Source organism: Staurois parvus, unplaced genomic scaffold (assembly GCF_062004578.1).
Source record: "Staurois parvus isolate SC_StPar_1 unplaced genomic scaffold, SC_StPar_1.0 ptg001017l, whole genome shotgun sequence".
NCBI classification, from domain to species: Eukaryota; Metazoa; Chordata; class Amphibia; order Anura; family Ranidae; genus Staurois; species Staurois parvus.
The window spans coordinates 571256-590792 of NW_028318813.1; the positions used below are offsets into that span (position 1 = coordinate 571256).

General features: G+C 45.7%; 1 protein-coding gene across 1 annotated transcript in view; it reads right to left on the reverse strand.

The window, feature by feature from the left end:
- Positions 1-3797: 3797 nt before the first annotated feature.
- Positions 3798-19537, reverse strand: part of CAMTA2 (calmodulin binding transcription activator 2) — a gene marked incomplete at its 5' end in the record, with an annotated part of 144538 nt that continues 128798 nt past the window's right edge. Inside the window, 4 exon segments of the mRNA XM_089657665.1 lie at positions 3798-4443; positions 15520-15594; positions 15681-15856; positions 18785-18805. Of these exon segments, the coding sequence (XP_089513791.1) occupies positions 4380-4443; positions 15520-15594; positions 15681-15856; positions 18785-18805 (336 nt within the window).

Here is a 19537-nt window from a genome sequence, read left to right on the forward strand (position 1 = left end):
TGCAGGTCCTCAGGTCCAGCTTCCTCTCCAGCAAAGCAGAACAGTGAGCAGCACAGGTGAGACCGCCAAACCTCCTTCCAAGTCTGGGAAGACCAGCAGTGCATTAGATGATCTCACATGGCAGATATACAGCTGTCAGGCTCAAGGCACAGGAGTGCCTAGGCACAGTAACATTCACTGCCTCTGTTTTTTTTCTTAGAAGGCATTCAATACAAGAAGGAAAATATTTCCGTGTACTGCTTGAGCACCATATTTCAAGATGTTCCCAATAAAACAGCAAACCTTCACATTTTGAGCTGAGCTTCTTTTAAAGGCTAACTCCACCTTTTGAAGCATGTTACACCCCCATCTCCTGCAAACGTATGTGCATCCATTTTTCTTTAACCCCTTCCCGCTGACCACCTCCTGGCCCTTTAGGAGTTCTAAAAGCCGGGAGGCAGAGACAGGCATGTGGGTCAGCCAATCACAGCAGTCACATGATCAGAATTGTTCCTGATCGCAAGTATGCATCTTGAAGCTTACTGATCCCGGTCAGCCAATATTGCAGGGAGTGCACTCTAAGCACAGTAAGTTGTTTACACAGGGCCACATATATGCGACTGCTGGTCATTAAGGCCTAACCCCCCAGGGGCCGCATACATTCGTATGGCTGGCGGGAACTGGTTAAAAGGTGGACTTAGCCCTTAGCCCCTTCCCGTCCAGCCCTGGCATGCCAATAGGGTCTCCTGAAAAGCAGAAGGACTGACCAATCACTTGACCGCAGTGCTGATCACCAGCAGAGACCATAAGTGGTCTTTGACACCTTGCTCACTGGGACAGGCCAATCACTTGACCGCAGTACTGATCACCAGCAGAGACCGTAAGTGGTCTTTGACACCTTGCTCACTGGGCTGGCCAATCACTTGACCGCAGTGCTGATCACCAGCAGAGACCAAAAGTGGTCTTTGACACCTTGCTCACTGGGCTGGCCAATCACTTGACCGCAGTGCTGATCACCAGCAGAGACCGTAAGTGGTCTTTGACACCTTGCTCACTGGGACAGGCCAATCACTTGACCGCAGTACTGATCACCAGCAGAGACCGTAAGTGGTCTTTGACACCTTGCTCACTGGGCTGGCCAATCACTTGACCGCAGTGCTGATCACCAGCAGAGACCAAAAGTGGTCTTTGACACCTTGCTCACTGGGCTGGCCAATCACTTGACCGCAGTGCTGATCACCAGCAGAGACCGTAAGTGGTCTTTGACACCTTGCTCACTGGGACCGGCCAATCACTTGACCGCAGTGCTGATCACCGGCAGAGACCGTAAGTGGTCTTTGAAACCTTGCTCACTGGGACCGGCCAATCACTTGACCGCAGTGCTGATCACCGGCAGAGACCATAAGTGGTCTTTGACACCTTGCTCACTGGGAAAGACCGATCACTTGACCGCAGTGCTGATCACCAGCAGAGACCGTAAGTGGTCTTTGACACCTTGCTCACTGGGACTGGCCAATCACTTGACCGCAGTGCTGATCACCAGCAGAGACCGTAAGTGGTCATTGACACCTTGCTCACTGGGACAGACCAATCATTTGACCGCAGTGCTGATCACCAGCAGAGACCATGAGCCTTGCTTACAGTGGTGGGGCCACGCTCTTAGTATAGAAAGCTCTGCCATCCATAGATGCACATGTGCATTGTGCGGAATAAAAGCTCGCCCTCTTTGCGGCCACACATATGCATTACATGGGCGGCAGGAAGATAAACAAAGACAGACATCTTCAACATTACCGTGGCCTGGATGTAGGAGAACCTTCATCCACATACTGCGCACAATGGGAAACTTTGACTGCAGTTAACGGGAGCTGTAGACTGACCAAGGGCGGGTCACAGGCAAAAATGTGTTGAATTCTTGTATACTGCAAGAGCCTGTGCGGCCATTCGTCATCGAAAGTGCTAATAAATACTAGTTATAAGCCTGATAAAGTAGAACTAAAATACAAAACTTTTTATTTTTTTTATTTGGATGGAGTGGAGATGTTGTAGAATACCTGTCGGGTTTTATTGTTGTCTGTGCCCCCATTAGGGAGATTCACCCTCTCTGTTTGTCCTGTTTACAGTTACCACCAAGAGTGAAAGCAAAAGAAAATCCCACATTTTGGGTTGTCACCAAGAGGAAATCTTCCAATGGGGGGACACTATCTCTGGTGACCCCCATGGGATTCCCTTAATTTGTAGGGATTTCCTCTCACATCCTGTTTTAAGTTATGGGATAGAAAGCGAAGGGAAACCTCCTTTCACCCAAAAAAAAAAATCTGGTTACAACCCTCATCCAAAATGACGTATAGTTGCCTGCAGTTCAACTTTAATTGCCCCAGTGTATCTAAAATCAATTCTTATTTTTAGCTTTGGATAGGAAGGGAAAGGGTTACAAACCCCATCAGGTTTTTTTTTTGCCTCCCTATTGGTTAGATTGGGACTAAAGATGGGAAAATCCACACATTCCTGTGAAATATCACAGGATCAGGAATAGAGGGGAAATATTTTTAAGGAAAATTGGTGACAACTAATAGGACTCACCTGACTTTAGAGACACTTCCAGATTTGTCTACAAGACCTGAATTAATGATAAAGCTCCCCAATTGGGCACAGACAAAAAAAACCCCCCAAAAAACAAAAAAAACTGACAGGGATTTTTACCGTTCCGTACCCTATCCAAAACTACAAAAAATGTGGTAAAACATATATTTTAATAAATTATGTGTGACTCCATATACATGCAAAACAAGCCCCTCAGACAAGTAGAACTTTCCGTATATCATAAGGCATGGCATTAAAAACTGTACAGCAGCGCAATTCCTATAGACGCAGTGATGGAACGCAGCCTAACAATTCGCATATTTTTTTTTTTCAAAAATTTCCAGCTTCAGTGGCCATTACAATATAGAAAAAAAAATAGTTAAAAAAGCATTATTTTTTTTTTTGTCCTGGCTGGTCTTTTGAAAATCTTGGTAGCTGGGACACCAGGGATTCACAATAGTGCAATATTCCCCTACCTGCCCCCCACCGGGCAGAGTACAGGTCTTTTACAGGGATCTCAGATCTGTGCATTAAACCTCCTGCTGGAGCGAACAAAATGGAAAAAAAAAAAAAAATACAGGACTCTCATCTGAGTACTCCACAACAAACTGTGAAAAAAAGCAAAAAAAAAACCCCCAAAAAAAGCAAAAAAAAAAGCAAACAAAAAAGCGCTGACTCCCCCACCCCCCAAACAATGTGAAATATTTTTTCATGAACTGTTAAAAAAAAAGAAAAAGAAAAAAAAAAGAAAATTATATTATATATATGAAAATATATATATATATATATATATATATATATGAATATATATATATGAAAATATATATATATATATATATGAATATATATAAATATATATATATATATATATATATATATATATATGAAAATATATATATGAATATATATATATATATATATATATATATATATATGAATATATATATATATATATATATGAATATATATATATATATATATATATATATATATATATATATATATATATATATGAAAGTGCATGAAACAAAACCATTCAATTCAGTTCTTCAGCTGCCTGTGATGCTCATGTGACCCTCCCCTGCCACAAATGTACAGAAAATATATATTTATATACACACAGCCCTATATATATATATATTTTTTATATATATATATTTATATGCGTTTATATACACTCACACTTGGACACGCTCACTGGCGTCCGCACAGTTATACATACACCCACATGCAAATTATAATGTGTGCCCCATACAAGAATTTATTTTTTTTCACATTTTTTTTTTCTGTGCACGCATGTATAGGTTGTATAGGTTGTATACTCACACGTATGTGCACATATAAGTAAAATTCACGGTGTGTATATGCATGTGTCTGGGTTATGTCCCGGTTTCTTGTATACTGGAAAGAACGTGCATAAATATATAAACATATATGTACAGATAAAGCCTATGTACATAGGACGGCCTGTGCGTTTTAGACACCTGCTGTTGGGAGGCACAGGGCTGCACCAAGAGTAGTCTGGGAGCGGGGCCCTTAAAGAGTGATGCCACACGGACTCCTGGACTGTCGAAGACAAGGTGTGGTGACCTTAGCACATGCTAACCGGATTATTTACATCTGTACATACATGCATGCATTCACATAAACTTACAACCGTTCACATGCAACATCTATAGGATAAAGTCACGCTCGTTCACACGCTCTCTTTCATGCACTAGGCTGGGGAGTGGCGCCCTCTGGCGGGCGGGCGGACTCCCTCCATCCGGCAATGTGCGGGTTTCCAGCAGCGGGCTCCGGAGATGGGGGCGGGAAGGCTATTTGGCCAGCCCCCGCTTCTGTAAACACTCCAGATCTTGAGTCTGCTTTAATTCCTTCATCCTAGAAGACAAAAGTAGAAATAGGAGGTTCAGAAGGGAGGGAAGGAGACATTGTATGCAGGGTCCTTGGATGACCATGCTGCCCTCCTAAGGCAAGTCACTCTAATGGGAACATTAATTTTACATTGCCCCCTCTATTTCTGGCTGTGGATCATTGCACTGTAATTATTTTAATAAAAAAAAAAAAATCTAAGTACCTTTTTCCTAATTGATATATAGCTGTCACATGACCCAGCTCTTTCCCAGCCTGTCTGCAGGGAAACAGTGGCAGGAGGAGCTTCTAGTCCTCTGCTGCTGGTCACATGTTAAAATTAAATATAGAGTAAAAATAAATAATATCAAACTGTTTTACATTGTAATACAAATATATACAGTGGGGATCGAAAGTTTGGGCACCCCAGCTAAAAATTTGTATTAATGTGCATAAAGAACTATTTTCAGTTTCAGTTTTCTAGACAACTGCTTAGAAGAACACATGGTGCTGATTGTTGGGGCAAGGTCAGATGAGTCTGGGCATTTAAAACCTTTGAGATTGACATCACCTGGTCTTTTCAGACGATGACTGAGAACAATCCATGACACTGGCAGGTCTCAGCTTTGCAAAGGGGGCAGTGCATGCTATAAATTCTGCAGGGTGCCCAAACTTTTGCAGACGCCATTTTTTTCTTTTCTGTTATTTTGAAAGTGTAAATGATGGAAATAAAATCTAACTTTTGTTGACATATTATAAGAATGTCTAATCTGTAATTTGATGCCTTTTGGAGATTTCTCCATCTTTCCTTGGCTTCTTTATGCACATTAATACAAATTTTTAGCTGGGGTGCCCAGACTTTCGATCCCCACTGTATTTGAAGTCAAATCTTAATTTTTTTTGGCAATAACATGGTGTAGGCAGATTTCTGCCAGTCACAGGCTGTGTCACGCCCCTCCAACCTGTGCCTTAGAATAAGATGGAGGTGAAGCCTCCATCAATCTACATGTAATATCCCACCTCCATTATGTTTAGCTGGTTACTGGGCATGGAGGAAGAGGAAGGGAGTGGGCTGTCATTTACCACTGTGTATACACCCACTTGTGTGACTCTATAGTCACATGGGCTGCTCAGATGTAATAGGGAGGAAATGCTCAGCAATGCTCACTGAAAACTGAACATGTGCAGAGCTGCCAACACTGCTCTTCAAAATCCCTAGCTGCATTGGGGACATGGACAGAAGGGGGAGACAGAGAACAGCGGGATCAACCAGATTTTTTAGCTAAATACAGAAATGAATCCCATAGTGACTGAATGAGTATGAACAGCATGTAGTACAGCATTTATTGATTTTTTTTTTTTTTTTTTATGATAGGGGTTTAGTGGCAATTTAAATGTACTTTCTCTGAAAAATTAGAATTTTTGGTTTCTTTATATCCAGAACTATGGGGTTATGCTGCCACCCACAGCAGAATGGATAGTGGCCAAAAAAGTAAAAAAAAAACCCAAAAAACCAAAAAACACAGGCTCCCTGCCCAGGCATATCTCCTCCCAGCACAGCCTCAGTTTTGTAGCAACCAATGAGAAACCACACAAGACACAAGGGGGGAGGGGAGATCCCTGTGTCCTGTCATGTACTCCAAGAAAAGGATTTTACAGGTAAACCAAAAATCCATCCAACATTTCTTAATTGTACAATTTCTCGCAGGGTTTCTCATAAGACTACTTGAGATGCTCCAAAGCTGAGAACAAGAGGGCCAAGCATGAAGCCCAAATGTTAAAATCCAAATGCAAACAAAGTAAGAAATGCTACTAAAGAGCCATCTGCAGGACATTCCACTCAAAACCGGCATCCATAGAGACGAAAATATCTGCCTGGTAACAGTTAGTAAACCTATAAACAGAAGGTCAGTTAGTAGTACCAACCTTACAAACTAGAATACAAACCTTACAAACTAGAATACAAACTAGAATACAAACCTTACAAACTAGAATACAAACTAGAATACAAACCTTACAAACTAGAATACAAACCTTACAAACTAGAATAGTTGAAGTTTGATGCTAAAACGCCTAGTATTTATACTCCAAGTAGCATGGGGCCTTGACCAGCAAAGGGGGGACCTTGTCCTTAATGCCATAGGCCGAGTTCCTGAATCAACCAAGAAATAGTGGAGCAGAAGGCATACTGCTAGACAGGTAGTTCGATTTGTTTGCAGGCTGGCTGGCTGGCAAGTGTGAGCTGGGAATTTTTCTTTTTTTGTGGTTTTACATGCGTCGCCCTTCCATGTGCTCCTTGCAGTGAAGGCCAGTTATAGACTGGGGCAGCGGCCATTTTTTGTACTGTTGAATTGTTGGTGAGGGGGAGTACTGGACACCTTAGCTGCCATTGGGCTACACGCTGGGTGTCCAGAGCGCTCCTGTACCTTTAAGGAGGGGGGGAGGGGGGGGGGCTCCCTCAGGTCCACCTGCCCTTGGTCTATCCATTAAATACATGTGCCTCTATTATGGGGGCTCTTAACATTTGTAGAGTTAGGACTACAGAATATCGGGGTGCCATGACGAGGCTCTGTAGGTTATGTATGTATTTGCAAATGTGTGCTAACTAAACCCGTTTTTAACCCCTTGGCGCCGATGCCTCCTGGCCCTTTAAGGGTTTCAGAAACTGGGAGGCAGGGCGGGGTTTGGGGTCATGTGACCACCGTGACATGATCGGGAAAGGTCCCAATCGAAAGAGGAGATTGGGATCTTTCCGTGAGTACCGGACATGTGTGCTGGGAACACGTAGGGCGCGTGCTCTCAGCACATATGTTTTTTTTAATAGAACGCATACTGTTAGGCTAATTCGGTTTGTTTGCAGGCTGGTTGGCAAATGTGAGCTGGGAACTTTTCTCTTTTGCTGTTTGACATGCGTCGCCCGTCCATGTGCTCCTTGCTGTGAAGGCCGGTTATAGACTGGGGCAGTGGCCGTTTTTTGTATTGGAGCGGGAGGCAGCCTGTCCCTTAGAAGAACCTTCAGGTAAATCAAACAGGAAATAAACCCACACAAAAGGAGTAAAGATCCTTCCCCCTTGGGGTGTGTGGGATTAGGACAAAAAGATGGTGACACAATGTTCTAATTCAGGTGGAAGGAAGACACCACCTTAGGCAAAAAAAAGAAGTCCAGCTCCTCAACACTACCTTATCTCTAAAAGGACCAGAAAAAGGTTCCTAGCAACAGAGCGCAGCCAGCTCTGACTCCCTGCAAGCCAAATTAATAGCCACCAATAAACACCACCTTCCACGTAAGAAGCGCCAAAAGTATCTCTCAAATGGGTTTAAACAGAACATGCTGTAAAACGGACAAAACCACAATAAAGTCCCATGGAGGCACTGGACAGGCAAAACAATCCATGTGACCCCTTGTACAAAAGCCTTTACCCAGGAATTACCTCTCTGGAACAGAACGGCCAAGGCCAAAATCTGCCCCTTGATAGTACTCAAAGCCAGACCAATGTGCCTCACAACATACTACCAAGGATGAAACCTTCGAGTCTCACACCAGGCAAAATAAGCCTTCTAAGTAGAATGACATACCTTCCTGGAGGTCAACTTCCTTCCCCTGAGCAGGGTAGTAATAACAGAGTCAGAAACACCCTGGTCCTTTAGGACTTGGGCCTTAACACCCATGACAACAAAGCCAGTGACCATAACGCAGGCTGAAATATCGGTCCCCGGGAGAGCAATCAGTAAGAGCTTGTGACTCAGCCAACAGATGGAAAATATCCAGATACCACATTCTATGAGGCCCAACTAGAGCGGTAAGAATCACAGACACATGCTCTTTATCCTGCACAGAAGATCAATTGCAGAAAACGTACAGTTAACAGAAAACTGATATATAACCAAATATTCTCGTGATCAGACCTCAAGTGTGAACGTTGCGGTGCTGCAAAGAATTCTCTCAAATATATAGAAAAAGAGGGGCACCGCGCAACAAAGCAACCAAATAGCTCAAATATAAAGTATCCAATAAAAATAAATCATAACAGTGCTTATGAATGAATTCTCCTCAAGTCCATGACAAACCAAAAACTTCCGCCAGTATGTCCAACTCGATAGATGAAAGGACAAATCCATACGTGTGACCACCACCACCACACAGAAGGACCTTCGCTCGCCTTAAAGGATGGACCTCAAATCATAAAAGGTCTACAGCACATAGTCTCTTCTAAGGCCGGGACAGGCTCTGATAAATGATCACGGATACCTCCGTTTCCTCCATACATAAAATGTAAATGACGCTCAAAGAGAAGAAAAGAAACTCCAGAGTGTTCTCAGTTTCAATAAAAATAACCATAAAACCTTTATTGTAACGCATTCACAAATAAAATTCCAAAAGTCACACTTAATAAACCAGAGAGGAGGGACAGCTCACACCACATTTGTATACAACGCCCGGGATCCAGCGTTTGAAGACCCTCAGATGATAATGCTGCTGCTATCCTGCTCTACTGGGTAAAATGAAAGTGAAGTGTCTTGGAGCTCCGCCCAACGCGTTACGTCATTGATTTCTTCAGGGGCCCTGAAGAATAGAGAAAACTGATCCCAAGTCAGTCACCGGGGCAATCACCTTAACCCCCCTGGCGGTATTCCCGAGTGTAGCTCGGGGTAAAGTTTCAGTACCAGAAGCGGTAACCCCCCCGAGCTACACTCGGGCTTACCATGCGGCGCTGCTCCGCAATCCCTCGGTCACTTACCTTGTCCTGTGCTCCCGCGATGTCCCCCCTGCAGTGTCCCCAGCAATGTCCTCCGGTGGATGCCGGCATCTGTCTTCTGGGTTCCATCCCGTGACGTCAGGACGTGCGGGGAACGGAGCCGGCGGGAAATTTGAAAATGACAAAAAGTGACATTCACTAAATACACTAAAATCACATAGTATAACATTCCTGTATCAAACCATTTCACATACATTGTGTCCCGAGTGCTTTGTCCGGCGCCCTGCCTGCATTTTTACTGTTCTTTCTACCTGGAAACTGCCTGGAAAAAAAAAACAAACGCTTTAAAGTGGAGCTCCACCCAAAAAGGGAAGTTCCGCTTTAAGGACTGCTCTCCATGAAGGATTGGCAGCTTTAGAGGGAGGGGGGAGCGGGTACCCAAATTTGACAGGTACCCACTCCCACTCAGGGGCGGACTGACAACTCATGGGGCCCCAGGGCAATAGCGGATCATGGGGCCCCTGTGTCCTCGCCCAAACTCAAAAAAGCCTATGAAAAAGGTACCAGGGGCATCTCATGGGGCTCCCTACTGACCCCGGGCCCTCGGGCAGTGCCCAAGTTTCCAAATGGTCAGTCCGTCCCTGGTCCCACTTCAGTCCGATCACCTAGGTGATCAGAAACAGAAGGTGTCCTCCCTCCCTGTAGTCTTTTGGGACACATGACAGGTCCCAGAAGACTACAGGACCATTCACGAAACGCAGCGCTACTCGCACATGCGCAGTGGGTACCCGGCAGTGAAGCCGCAAGCTGTCACAGCCCGGTGCCCACGCTGAAGATGCCGGCCTCCTGGAATACAGGACGGCTGGTGAATCGGGCTGTGGGGGACACATTCTTAGGAATAACTCACTGAAATCTGTCTGAACAAGAGTCCCGGGGATGATAAAATTTGAAACACAAAATCATAAATTATAATTTAATAAATCATAAAAAATATAATAAATGTAATTCAATAATATAATCAAACCAAAAACACTGAAATGTGAAATAGAGCGCCAAGTTCGCACATCGCTGAGCTCAGTCGCAGAATCGTTTTCAGTGTCTGATGAGGAATTTCCCCCACGAGTCATTATCACTCAATTCTGCAAGTGGTTCTGATTTACTATCGCTGTTCTCTAGCCGGTCTAAAACCACTTTTGACCTAAAGGGACGCTTTTTGGACGCCATGGACGTTTCTCAGTTTCCAGGCAGAAAGAACAGTAAAAATGCAGGCAGGGCGCCGGACAAAGCACTCGGGACACAATGTATGTGAAATGGTTTGATACAGGAATGTTATACTATGTGATTTTAGTGAATTTAGTGAATGTCACTTTTTGACATTTTTGAATTTCCCGCCGTTCTGTCCCCCGTACGTCCCGACGTCGCAGGGAACGGAACCCAGAAGACAGATGCCGGCATCGGCTGGAGGACATTACAGGGGACACTGCAGGGGGGACATCGCGGGAGCGCAGGACAAGGTAAGTGAAGAAGAGATCCCGGAGCAACGCTGCAGTGTATTCCCGAGTGTAGCTCAGGTTTACCACTTGTGGTGCTGAAACTTTACCCCGAGCTACACTCGGGAATACCGCCAGGGGGGTTAATGTGACAGGGCCACCTTAAACCGCAAACTCTGCATGGGCAAATCAGAGGCTCACTTTAAAGAGACACAACTGCAGGGCCAAGTGACAGTGTCTGTGGAAATGCCCTGACCTCCATATACTCACCTCACCTTCGCGCCTCTGCAGATTGTGCTAAGAACAGCCATATCTGTGGCCCATTGCTCCCCTATTCATGTGAACCAATTGCTGCAAAGCTCAGGAAATACCGGGAGCAAGTAACATCCTACTTCATACATAAACGTGTTGGGTGTTCTCACCGACTGTGAAGGAGGAAAGAGCTGCAGGTGAAGGGTGCATAAGCTGGTCAGAGGATACCTATTCCAAAGACACCGTCACCTCACCTGGCATGGGACCCTTAACGCTTTCCAGTCCGGACGCTTTCCCCCCCTTCCAGTCCGGACGCTTTCCCCCCCTTCCAGCCCGGACACTTTCCCCCCCTTCCAGTCCGAACACTTTCCCCCCCCTTCCAGTCCGGACGCTTTCCCCCCCTTCCAGTCCGGACGCTTTCCCCCCCTTCCAGTCCGGACACTTTCCCCCCCTTCCAGTCCGGACACTTTCCCCCCCTTCCAGTCCGGACACTTTCCCCCCCTTCCAGTCCGGACACTTTCCCCCCCTTCCAGTCCGGACACTTTCCCCCCCTTCCAGTCCGGACACTTTCCCCCCCTTCCAGTCCGGACACTTTCCCCCCCTTCCAGTCCGAACACTTTCACCCCCTTCCAGTCCGGACACTTTCCCCCCCTTCCAGTCCGGACACTTTCCCCCCCTTCCAGTCCGGACACTTCCCCCCCTTCCAGTCTGGACACTTTCCCCCCTTCCTGTCCAGGCCAATTTTCAGCTTTCAGCGCTATCACACTTTGAATGACAATTGCGCGGTCGTGCAACACTGTACCCATATCCATTTTTTAGCATTTTTTTTTAGACAGATAAAACTTTATTTTGGTGGTATTTATTCACCACTGGGATTTTTATTTTTTTTGCTACATAAATGAAAAAAAAGTCTAAAAAATTTAAAAAGTGTTTTTCTTATAAAATTTTGCAAATAAATAATCTTTCTTCATAAATCTTGGCCAAAATGTATTCAGTTATCTTTTTAGTAAAAAAAAAAACCCAAATTAATTTATAACCAACAATTATAATTTTTCAAAAATTTTTTTACATTTTTATTTTTTTTAGATTATTATTCATGGGTTTTTTGTTTTTTTACATACGGTCACCCTAGCAGTACAGTGTCACCATGGTACTACTTGTGGGGGGTGATGAAAATTTATTTTTTTTTACACTCAAAGGCTGTAAAAGCAATCATTTCTCCTTCTCTGGCTGCAGTCTTGCAGCCATTGAGAAATACTGTGTGAGTTGTGATTGGTCATAGCTTGTCACATGGTACAAGGCTGTTGTGAATAGCCCTGTACCATGTGACCTCTGTGATCATTCACAGATTTCACATGTAGTAAGCAATGATGTCAGAAGTGACATCTTGCTTACTACTCTGCATGTGATCACTGATTGGCCAATCAGTGATCAATTGATCGGGATCAAACACAGAGGTCCCGTACAACGATTGGTGTTCCGCTGTCGCCGGAGGACACAGAGGGAACCGGATCGCGGTGCTGTGCGCACACAGGCAGGGAGGACATTTATAAACAGCCACCAGCTCCTGCACTCCTCCAGTCCGGCCGTTTATATACACGGTCCGGACGGGAAGTGATTAAAGCAGAACTTTACCCAAAAGTTCCACTTCTCTTCCTCCTACCCCCTCCTTTCTCATATTTCACATTGATTTGATTTTTTTTTTTAGTGGAGTACCTGATCTTGACATGCAGCGACTCAAGCAGAAGAAATACTGCTACAGGGCAGCACAGGTGCGCAAAATCACGTGATTTTGCATTTCCAGGTGGGGGGGGTGCGCGAGACATGCGCATGCCCTACCCGCGCCGCCATTCGTAGCTATCGTAAGGACATTGTCAACTCACAATCTACCTCTCCACCTAGCCCCCCTCCCTCCATCACCCCCTCAATCCCCCCCTCCTCTGACCTCGTAACCACACTGCCCCCCACACTATCACCTCCCCAACGCTCCACTCCTTCAGCCCAGCTACCACTGAGGAGGTCACTAAGGTCTTCACTGAAGCCCGCCTCACCACTTGCCCCCTGGACCCTATCCCCTTCACAACTCCTCCAGTCACCCCCCCTCCTCCATCATTCGTTCCCTCACCCACATCTTCAATCTCTCCCTCTCTACTGGCACATTCCCCTCCCCCCTAAAGCACGCACACATCACTCCCACACTCAAAAAACCCTCCCTTGACCCCACTGACCTAAACAACCTTAGACCCATCTCCCTGTTACCACTCACTTCCAAGCTCCTTGAGCGCTTAGTCTACAATCGCCTAACCGCCCACCTCACTGACAACAATCTCCTTGATCCACTACAGTCTGGCTTCCGTCCCCTACACTCCACTGAAACCGCCCTACTTAAATCACTAACGACCTGCTAACCACCAAAGCTAATGGCCACTACTCTGTCCTCTTACTCCTCGACCTCTCCGCGGCCTTCGACAGTCGACCACCCCCTCCTTCTTACCAAACTGCACTCCCTTGACATCAGGGACTCTGCTCTCTCCTGGTTCTCCTCCTACCTTTCCCAAAGCTCCTTCAGCGTCACCTATAACACTCCCCCTCTCTGTCGGGGTCCCCCAAGGCTCTGTCCTTGGACCCCTCCTCTTCTCCATCTACACCTCCTCCCTTGGCAAACTGATACACTCTCACGGCTTCAACTATCACCTCTATGCCGACGACACACAAATTTACCTCTCCACCCCCCACCTCACTCTCCGCCCGTATCGCCCACCTCCTGAAAGACATACCAGACTGGATGTCGCTCCATTTCCTCAAGTTAAACCTTTCCAAAACCGAGCTCCTGGTCTTCTCCCCAGCCCGCCCCCCCCATCCTCTCCATCACGACTAACACCACCACCATCAATCCCACACAACACGCCACCATCAATCCCACACGACACGCCAAAGTCCTGGGTGTCACCCTGGACTCAAACCTTTCCTTCCAACCTCATGTCCAGTCACTGTCAAAGTCATGCAGGCTCCACCTCCGCAACATCTCCAAGATATGTACATTCCTCACCCCAGACACCACCAAACAACTCGTACACTCCCTCATCATCTCACGCCTGGACTACTGCAACTCCCTTCTCACCGGCCTACCCAAACACATGCTATCCCCGCTCCAGTCTATCCTGAACTCAGTGGCCAGACTCATCCACCTCACCAACCGCTCCACATCTGCCTCCCCCCTCTGCCAATCCCTCCGCACATCAAATTCAAATTACTAACTCTGACCTACAAAGCCATTCACAACGCCTCCCCAAACTACCTCACCGACCTGATACCCAAATACTACCCTACCTGTACCCTTCGCTCCTCATAAGACCTCCTACTCTCTAGCTACCTGGTCTCCTCCTCCCACGCGCGACTCCAGGACTTCCCCCATCCTCTGGAACTCCCTACCCAAATCCATCAGACTGTCACCTACCCTCCTCACCTTCAGGCCCTCCTGTACCACCTTCCCCTCCCTCCTAGATTGTAAGCTCGAAAGAGCAGGGCCCTCAAACCCCTCGAGTATTGTATTGTACTGTATTGTCTCATGTTCTGTCCCCCTTGCTACTGTACAGAGCTGAGCAAACCCTTTTGGCGCTATATAAATACTGTATAATAATAATAATCTCCGGGTCCCAGTCGGTGATTACTCATCGGTGCCCGTTGACTGCCAAGGATCTCCGATGGGGAGAACTGTTTGTAAACAAAACAGTTCTCCCTGTCGGCTTGTGCACACTGCTTTGGATGGCTATGCACAGCACAGCCATCCAAACCAGTGTGCTTACAGTGAAGAACACGGACACCACCCCCCAGTAAAACACACCCAGCACACAGTTAACCCTTTGATCACCCCTCCTGTTAACCCCTTCCTGCCAAGAGCCATCAGTACAGTGTCAGTGCATTCATTTTAGAACTGATCACTGTATCGGTGTCACTGGGGATGTCCGTGACAGTCAGTCCCCGTTATAAGTCGCTGATGGCTGCCATTACTAGTAAAAATAAAAATCCCAGTATACAGTACATACCGCCATTTGTAAACGCTATAACTTTCATGTAACCAATTAATTTACACGTACTGGGATTTTTTTCATTTTTTTTAGCAAAAGACATGTCGCAGGATACATTTTGGCCTAAATTCATGACGAAATTTGATTTTTTAAATTTTTTTTACTGGACATGTTTAAAAATATTGTCTTTTTCTCAAAATTGTCGGCCTTTTATTCTTTTATAGCGCAAAAAGTAAAACACAGAGGCGATCACATACCACTGAAAGAAAGCTAAATTCGTGGGGGAAAAAAAAAAAAAAGGACGTAAATTTCATTTGGGTGCAGAGTTGCATGACTGCGCAATTGCCTGTTAAAGTAACGCAGCGGCTGTAACCCAAAAAATGGCCTGGTCAGGAGGGGGGGGGGGGGGGGGGAGGAAATCCTCTGGAGGGATTAGGCAAGGTCTTTTTATATTCATTTTTCATTCATTTTTCACTATAGCAACCTTTCATTTACAACTTAAATGAGAAAACAAGGACAATGATGACAAGGATTGCACAGATTCTTAGAACTGATCATCTGTCAATCATCTGTAATCATTCATCAACTGTCATGTACATCCCTCCTCTTATAGAAGCAGTGTTGGCTGTGTCATGTTACCTGTGGCTGCAACGTCGCAGAAATCGCATGATCTTCCTGGCAGCCTGGTCCTGCTTCTTCGTCAGGAATGACCCCCTGTGAAAAGACAAAAACACGTCTCAGCGCTGGACGCAGAACGTGATGATCGGAACAAGATGTCTGCGTACTCTGTCAGCACTCACTTGATGCGATGTTGCAAGGCCGGTCCCCCGCGGGCTCCTTCTCTGTAGCTCCTGTAACACTGCTGGATCAACACGGCTGCTCTGCGACTCTGCTGGAAACGCTTCTGCTCGTAGTAACTGCGGAACTTGGACTGGATCAAGATGGCCGCTTGCGTCATTTTCTTGTACAGTGCGTACTGTGCGAGGAAAAAGTGAGATGGTAAAAAAAAAAAAAAAAAAAGTGCAAAATTTGCATTAAGCCTCAGCAGATCTCTACGACCCTCTAATCAGAGCAAACGCCACAAAATCATTCTCCAAAAAACAAAAACAAAAACAAACAAAAAACGAGCAACCAAAAAAATAAAAATAAATAAAAATCTGCTTCTAGGTCTTCTATTACTAAAAAGCGATGCAAGGATGAATAGTCGCAGGTCATCATCAGCACCGTGTTTAGAGACAATGGATGAAGGGACTTGTGTGACACCCAACAATGAACTTCTCAGATTTACTCAGTTAAATAAATCCCAAGAGAGCATTTCCCTGCGTGAGACCCCAATATGCAGCTGTCTGTGCACCGCGGGGCTCATTGCCAATGACACCCCAAAGCTTTGATCTGGTGTACCTTTACCACAACTGCATTGCAGCACACCCCAAAGCACTGATCTGGTGTACCTTTACCACAACTGCATTGCAGCACACCCCAAAGCATTGATCTGGTGTACCTTTACCACAACTGCATTGCAGCACACCCCAAAGCATTGATCTGGTGTACCTTTACCACAACTGCATTGCAGCACACCCCAACGTACTGATCTGGTGTACCTTTACCACAACTGCATTGCAGCACACCCCAAAGCACTGATCTGGTGTACCTTTACCACAACTGCATTGCAGCACACCCCAAAGCACTGATCTGGTGTACCTTTACCACAACTGCATTGCAGCACACCCCAAAGCACTGATCTGGTGTACCTTTACCACAACTGCATTGCAGCACACCCCAAAGCTTTGATCTGGTGTACCTTTACCACAACTGCATTGCAGCACACCCCAAAGCACTGATCTGGTGTACCTTTACCACAACTGCATTGCAGCACACCCCAAAGCATTGATCTGGTGTACCTTTACCACAACTGCATTGCAGCACACCACAAGGCACGGTCTGGTAAAATTGTTCAGGTCACATTTTTGCAGCGCTGTGGTATGCTGGCAGCTCAAACGAACAGGCCGCCTCCAAATGATATGCGTTAATGTATGTTTGCTAACACCATGCAAAGCCCCGTGGACATCTTAATGGGCCCTAAAAGTGGACAGCAAGTCTGACAATTTGTCTAGTAGGATGCCAGCAATGAGCATCATGAAAAAGTGGGCGAAGAGGTTGTCAGGGTCCAGTGTGTAGAGAGAAGTCCTGCACACTAGCTCCCTTTTCTCCTCCTCCCATGCTCATCTCCAGGACTTCTCCAGAGCCTCCCCCAACCTCTGGAAGTCTCTACCCCAATCTATCAGACTATCGCCTACTTTGCTCACTTTTGGGTGATCTCTGGAAACCTATCTCTTCAGGGAAGCCTATCCTGCCTTCAGCTAATAATGGAATCTTCTATTCCTCCTACCAGTCCATCCCCCACAGTTATTACCTTTTGTACCACTAGCCCCTCCCTCTTAGATTGTAAGGTCCCAGGATCATGGCCCTCCTATCCCTCTTGTATTGAACTGTATTGTTGCTGTATTGTCTCCCGTTATATTGTAAAGCGCTGAGCAAACTGTTGGCGCTATATAAATCCTGTATGATAATACTCTCAAGTAATATGGGCCCTACAGGCACCTTGGGATGCTCCAGTTTTCCTCTACCCCTAGATTTTACCCAATAATGGCTTTACTTATTTCATTACAGAAATCCAGACAGCCGGAACATGCAGCCTGGCTATTAACAAGGAGATCTTTTCATAAATCCACCATTCCATCTTAAACAGCAGTTTGAGCCCCTGATTACGGTGGGTTGGGAGGTTGGGGGGCATTTTATAGCTCTTGACACACTGGGTTTTCTATGATAATTTAAAGGGGTTGTAAACCTCAGACATGAACTATGAACAAAGAATATCCCTCTATAGTGTGCACTTGTATCAATCCAGAGCACCAGGTGTCATTTCTGTCTGCTGCCTTGTTCCTCTGCTATCTTCTTGTCACTTCTGACAAGTTTTCCTGACACCAAGAGAAAAATGGTGACAGGGGAGGGAGCTCTAGCACAGAGCATGTGATTGACAGCCTCAGCTCTGTTCCTGTGTGCACGGGGTGTATTCCTTCCCTCCAATAAGCTCTCCTCACTGAGCTTTAAAGAGTGCAACTTCAGCTCTCCGCCCCCTTTTTCTTCTGACAGCTAAAACAAGCTTCATAAAGGACTTTGAGCATATGTAGAGAAGACTCAAGATCAACAGGTACAACTTATGTAGGAGGATTTGTTTCATCTCTGTGCATCACCTGAGGTCAGTCACTTCCAGTGAAGGGTTTACAACCACTTTAAACATGTTGGGCTCTAAAACCACTGGTGTGGCACTCCTGTTTTCATGCACCTTCAGCAGTAATACCAATCATAATTCATTGTCTTAAACCAGTGGTCTCCAAACTGGGGCCCTTTACTTGTTTTTATCCAGCCCTTGGGGCAATATTTCATCCAATGATACCAACAATGGGGCATAATTACCCCCTCTGACACCAATGATGGGGCACAATTCCTAACAATGACGGGACATCATTTTTCCCAATTACACCAACAACGGGGCCCTATGAAACCAATGATGGGGTGCAATTCCTCCCAAATACACCAAAGATGAGGCACAATTCCTCCAAATGACTCCAATGTGTCAATGTTTTTTCCCCTCTAACGTCAGGGCCTTTTTTTTTTTTTAACTCCAAAAAAAAAAAAAAAGGACTACAGTCTGGCCCCCCCAACAGTCTGAAGGACAGTAAAGTGGCCCTTTGTTTGGAAAGTTTGGAGAGCCCTGACTTAGTTTTACACTTGGACAGTGTTATAATTTATCTTGGACATAGTAACAAGGGTTTATTCAGATAATGGGAGGACACCTCTGCTGAATGGAAGGTGGGATGAGGACATGTGAGAGACCGTTTACCTTCAGAGCAATCCATGTCAGCTTGTAAAAGGGAGAAAGGTAAGATTAGACGATAGGCAAACGGACAAAAGTCAAGATGGAGAAACACAAGAAGGTCCAACGTAACCGCTCAGTGGTAAACTTTAGATATTATGTAAGGATGGACTGAGAACCATGATATTAGAAGGCCAATCTAGTCTTGTCCCAACATCATGGTGGAACCTTGTCTACTCCACACATCAAGTCAGTGTTCCGTGGGCAACCAGTAAGAACTACGGTTTCCTTCTTACACCACAGTTCAGGTTCAAATACCGGAACCGATTGGCGCCGCTCTAAGCCGGTATTCAGGTGCCGGCAGATATTGAGCACATCTCACACCGAAATATAATATAGCATGCAGGTAACGCCGCACACAGTGTTCTATTCCATGGTAGGACTGGCTTCAGCTCAGATCCCAGCCCAATAGTCGTGACCCTCTATTTTTATTTATTTCAGGTACTTATATATTGCTGTCAATTTACGCAGCACTTTACATATATATTGTACATTCACATCAGTCCCTAACCCTCAAGGGGCGTACAATCTAAGGTCTGACATGTTTCACCCACATTGGGCGAACCTTAATAATTAAGACCAATGTGGGTGAAACATGTCAGAGAGGAGCGACCAATGGGCTGGGATCTGAGCTGAAGAGTGGAACGCAGTGTGCGGTGGTACCTGCATGCTACAGTAAAGTTTCAGTTACTTCCAGACATCATGGTCAGATCTTCATTC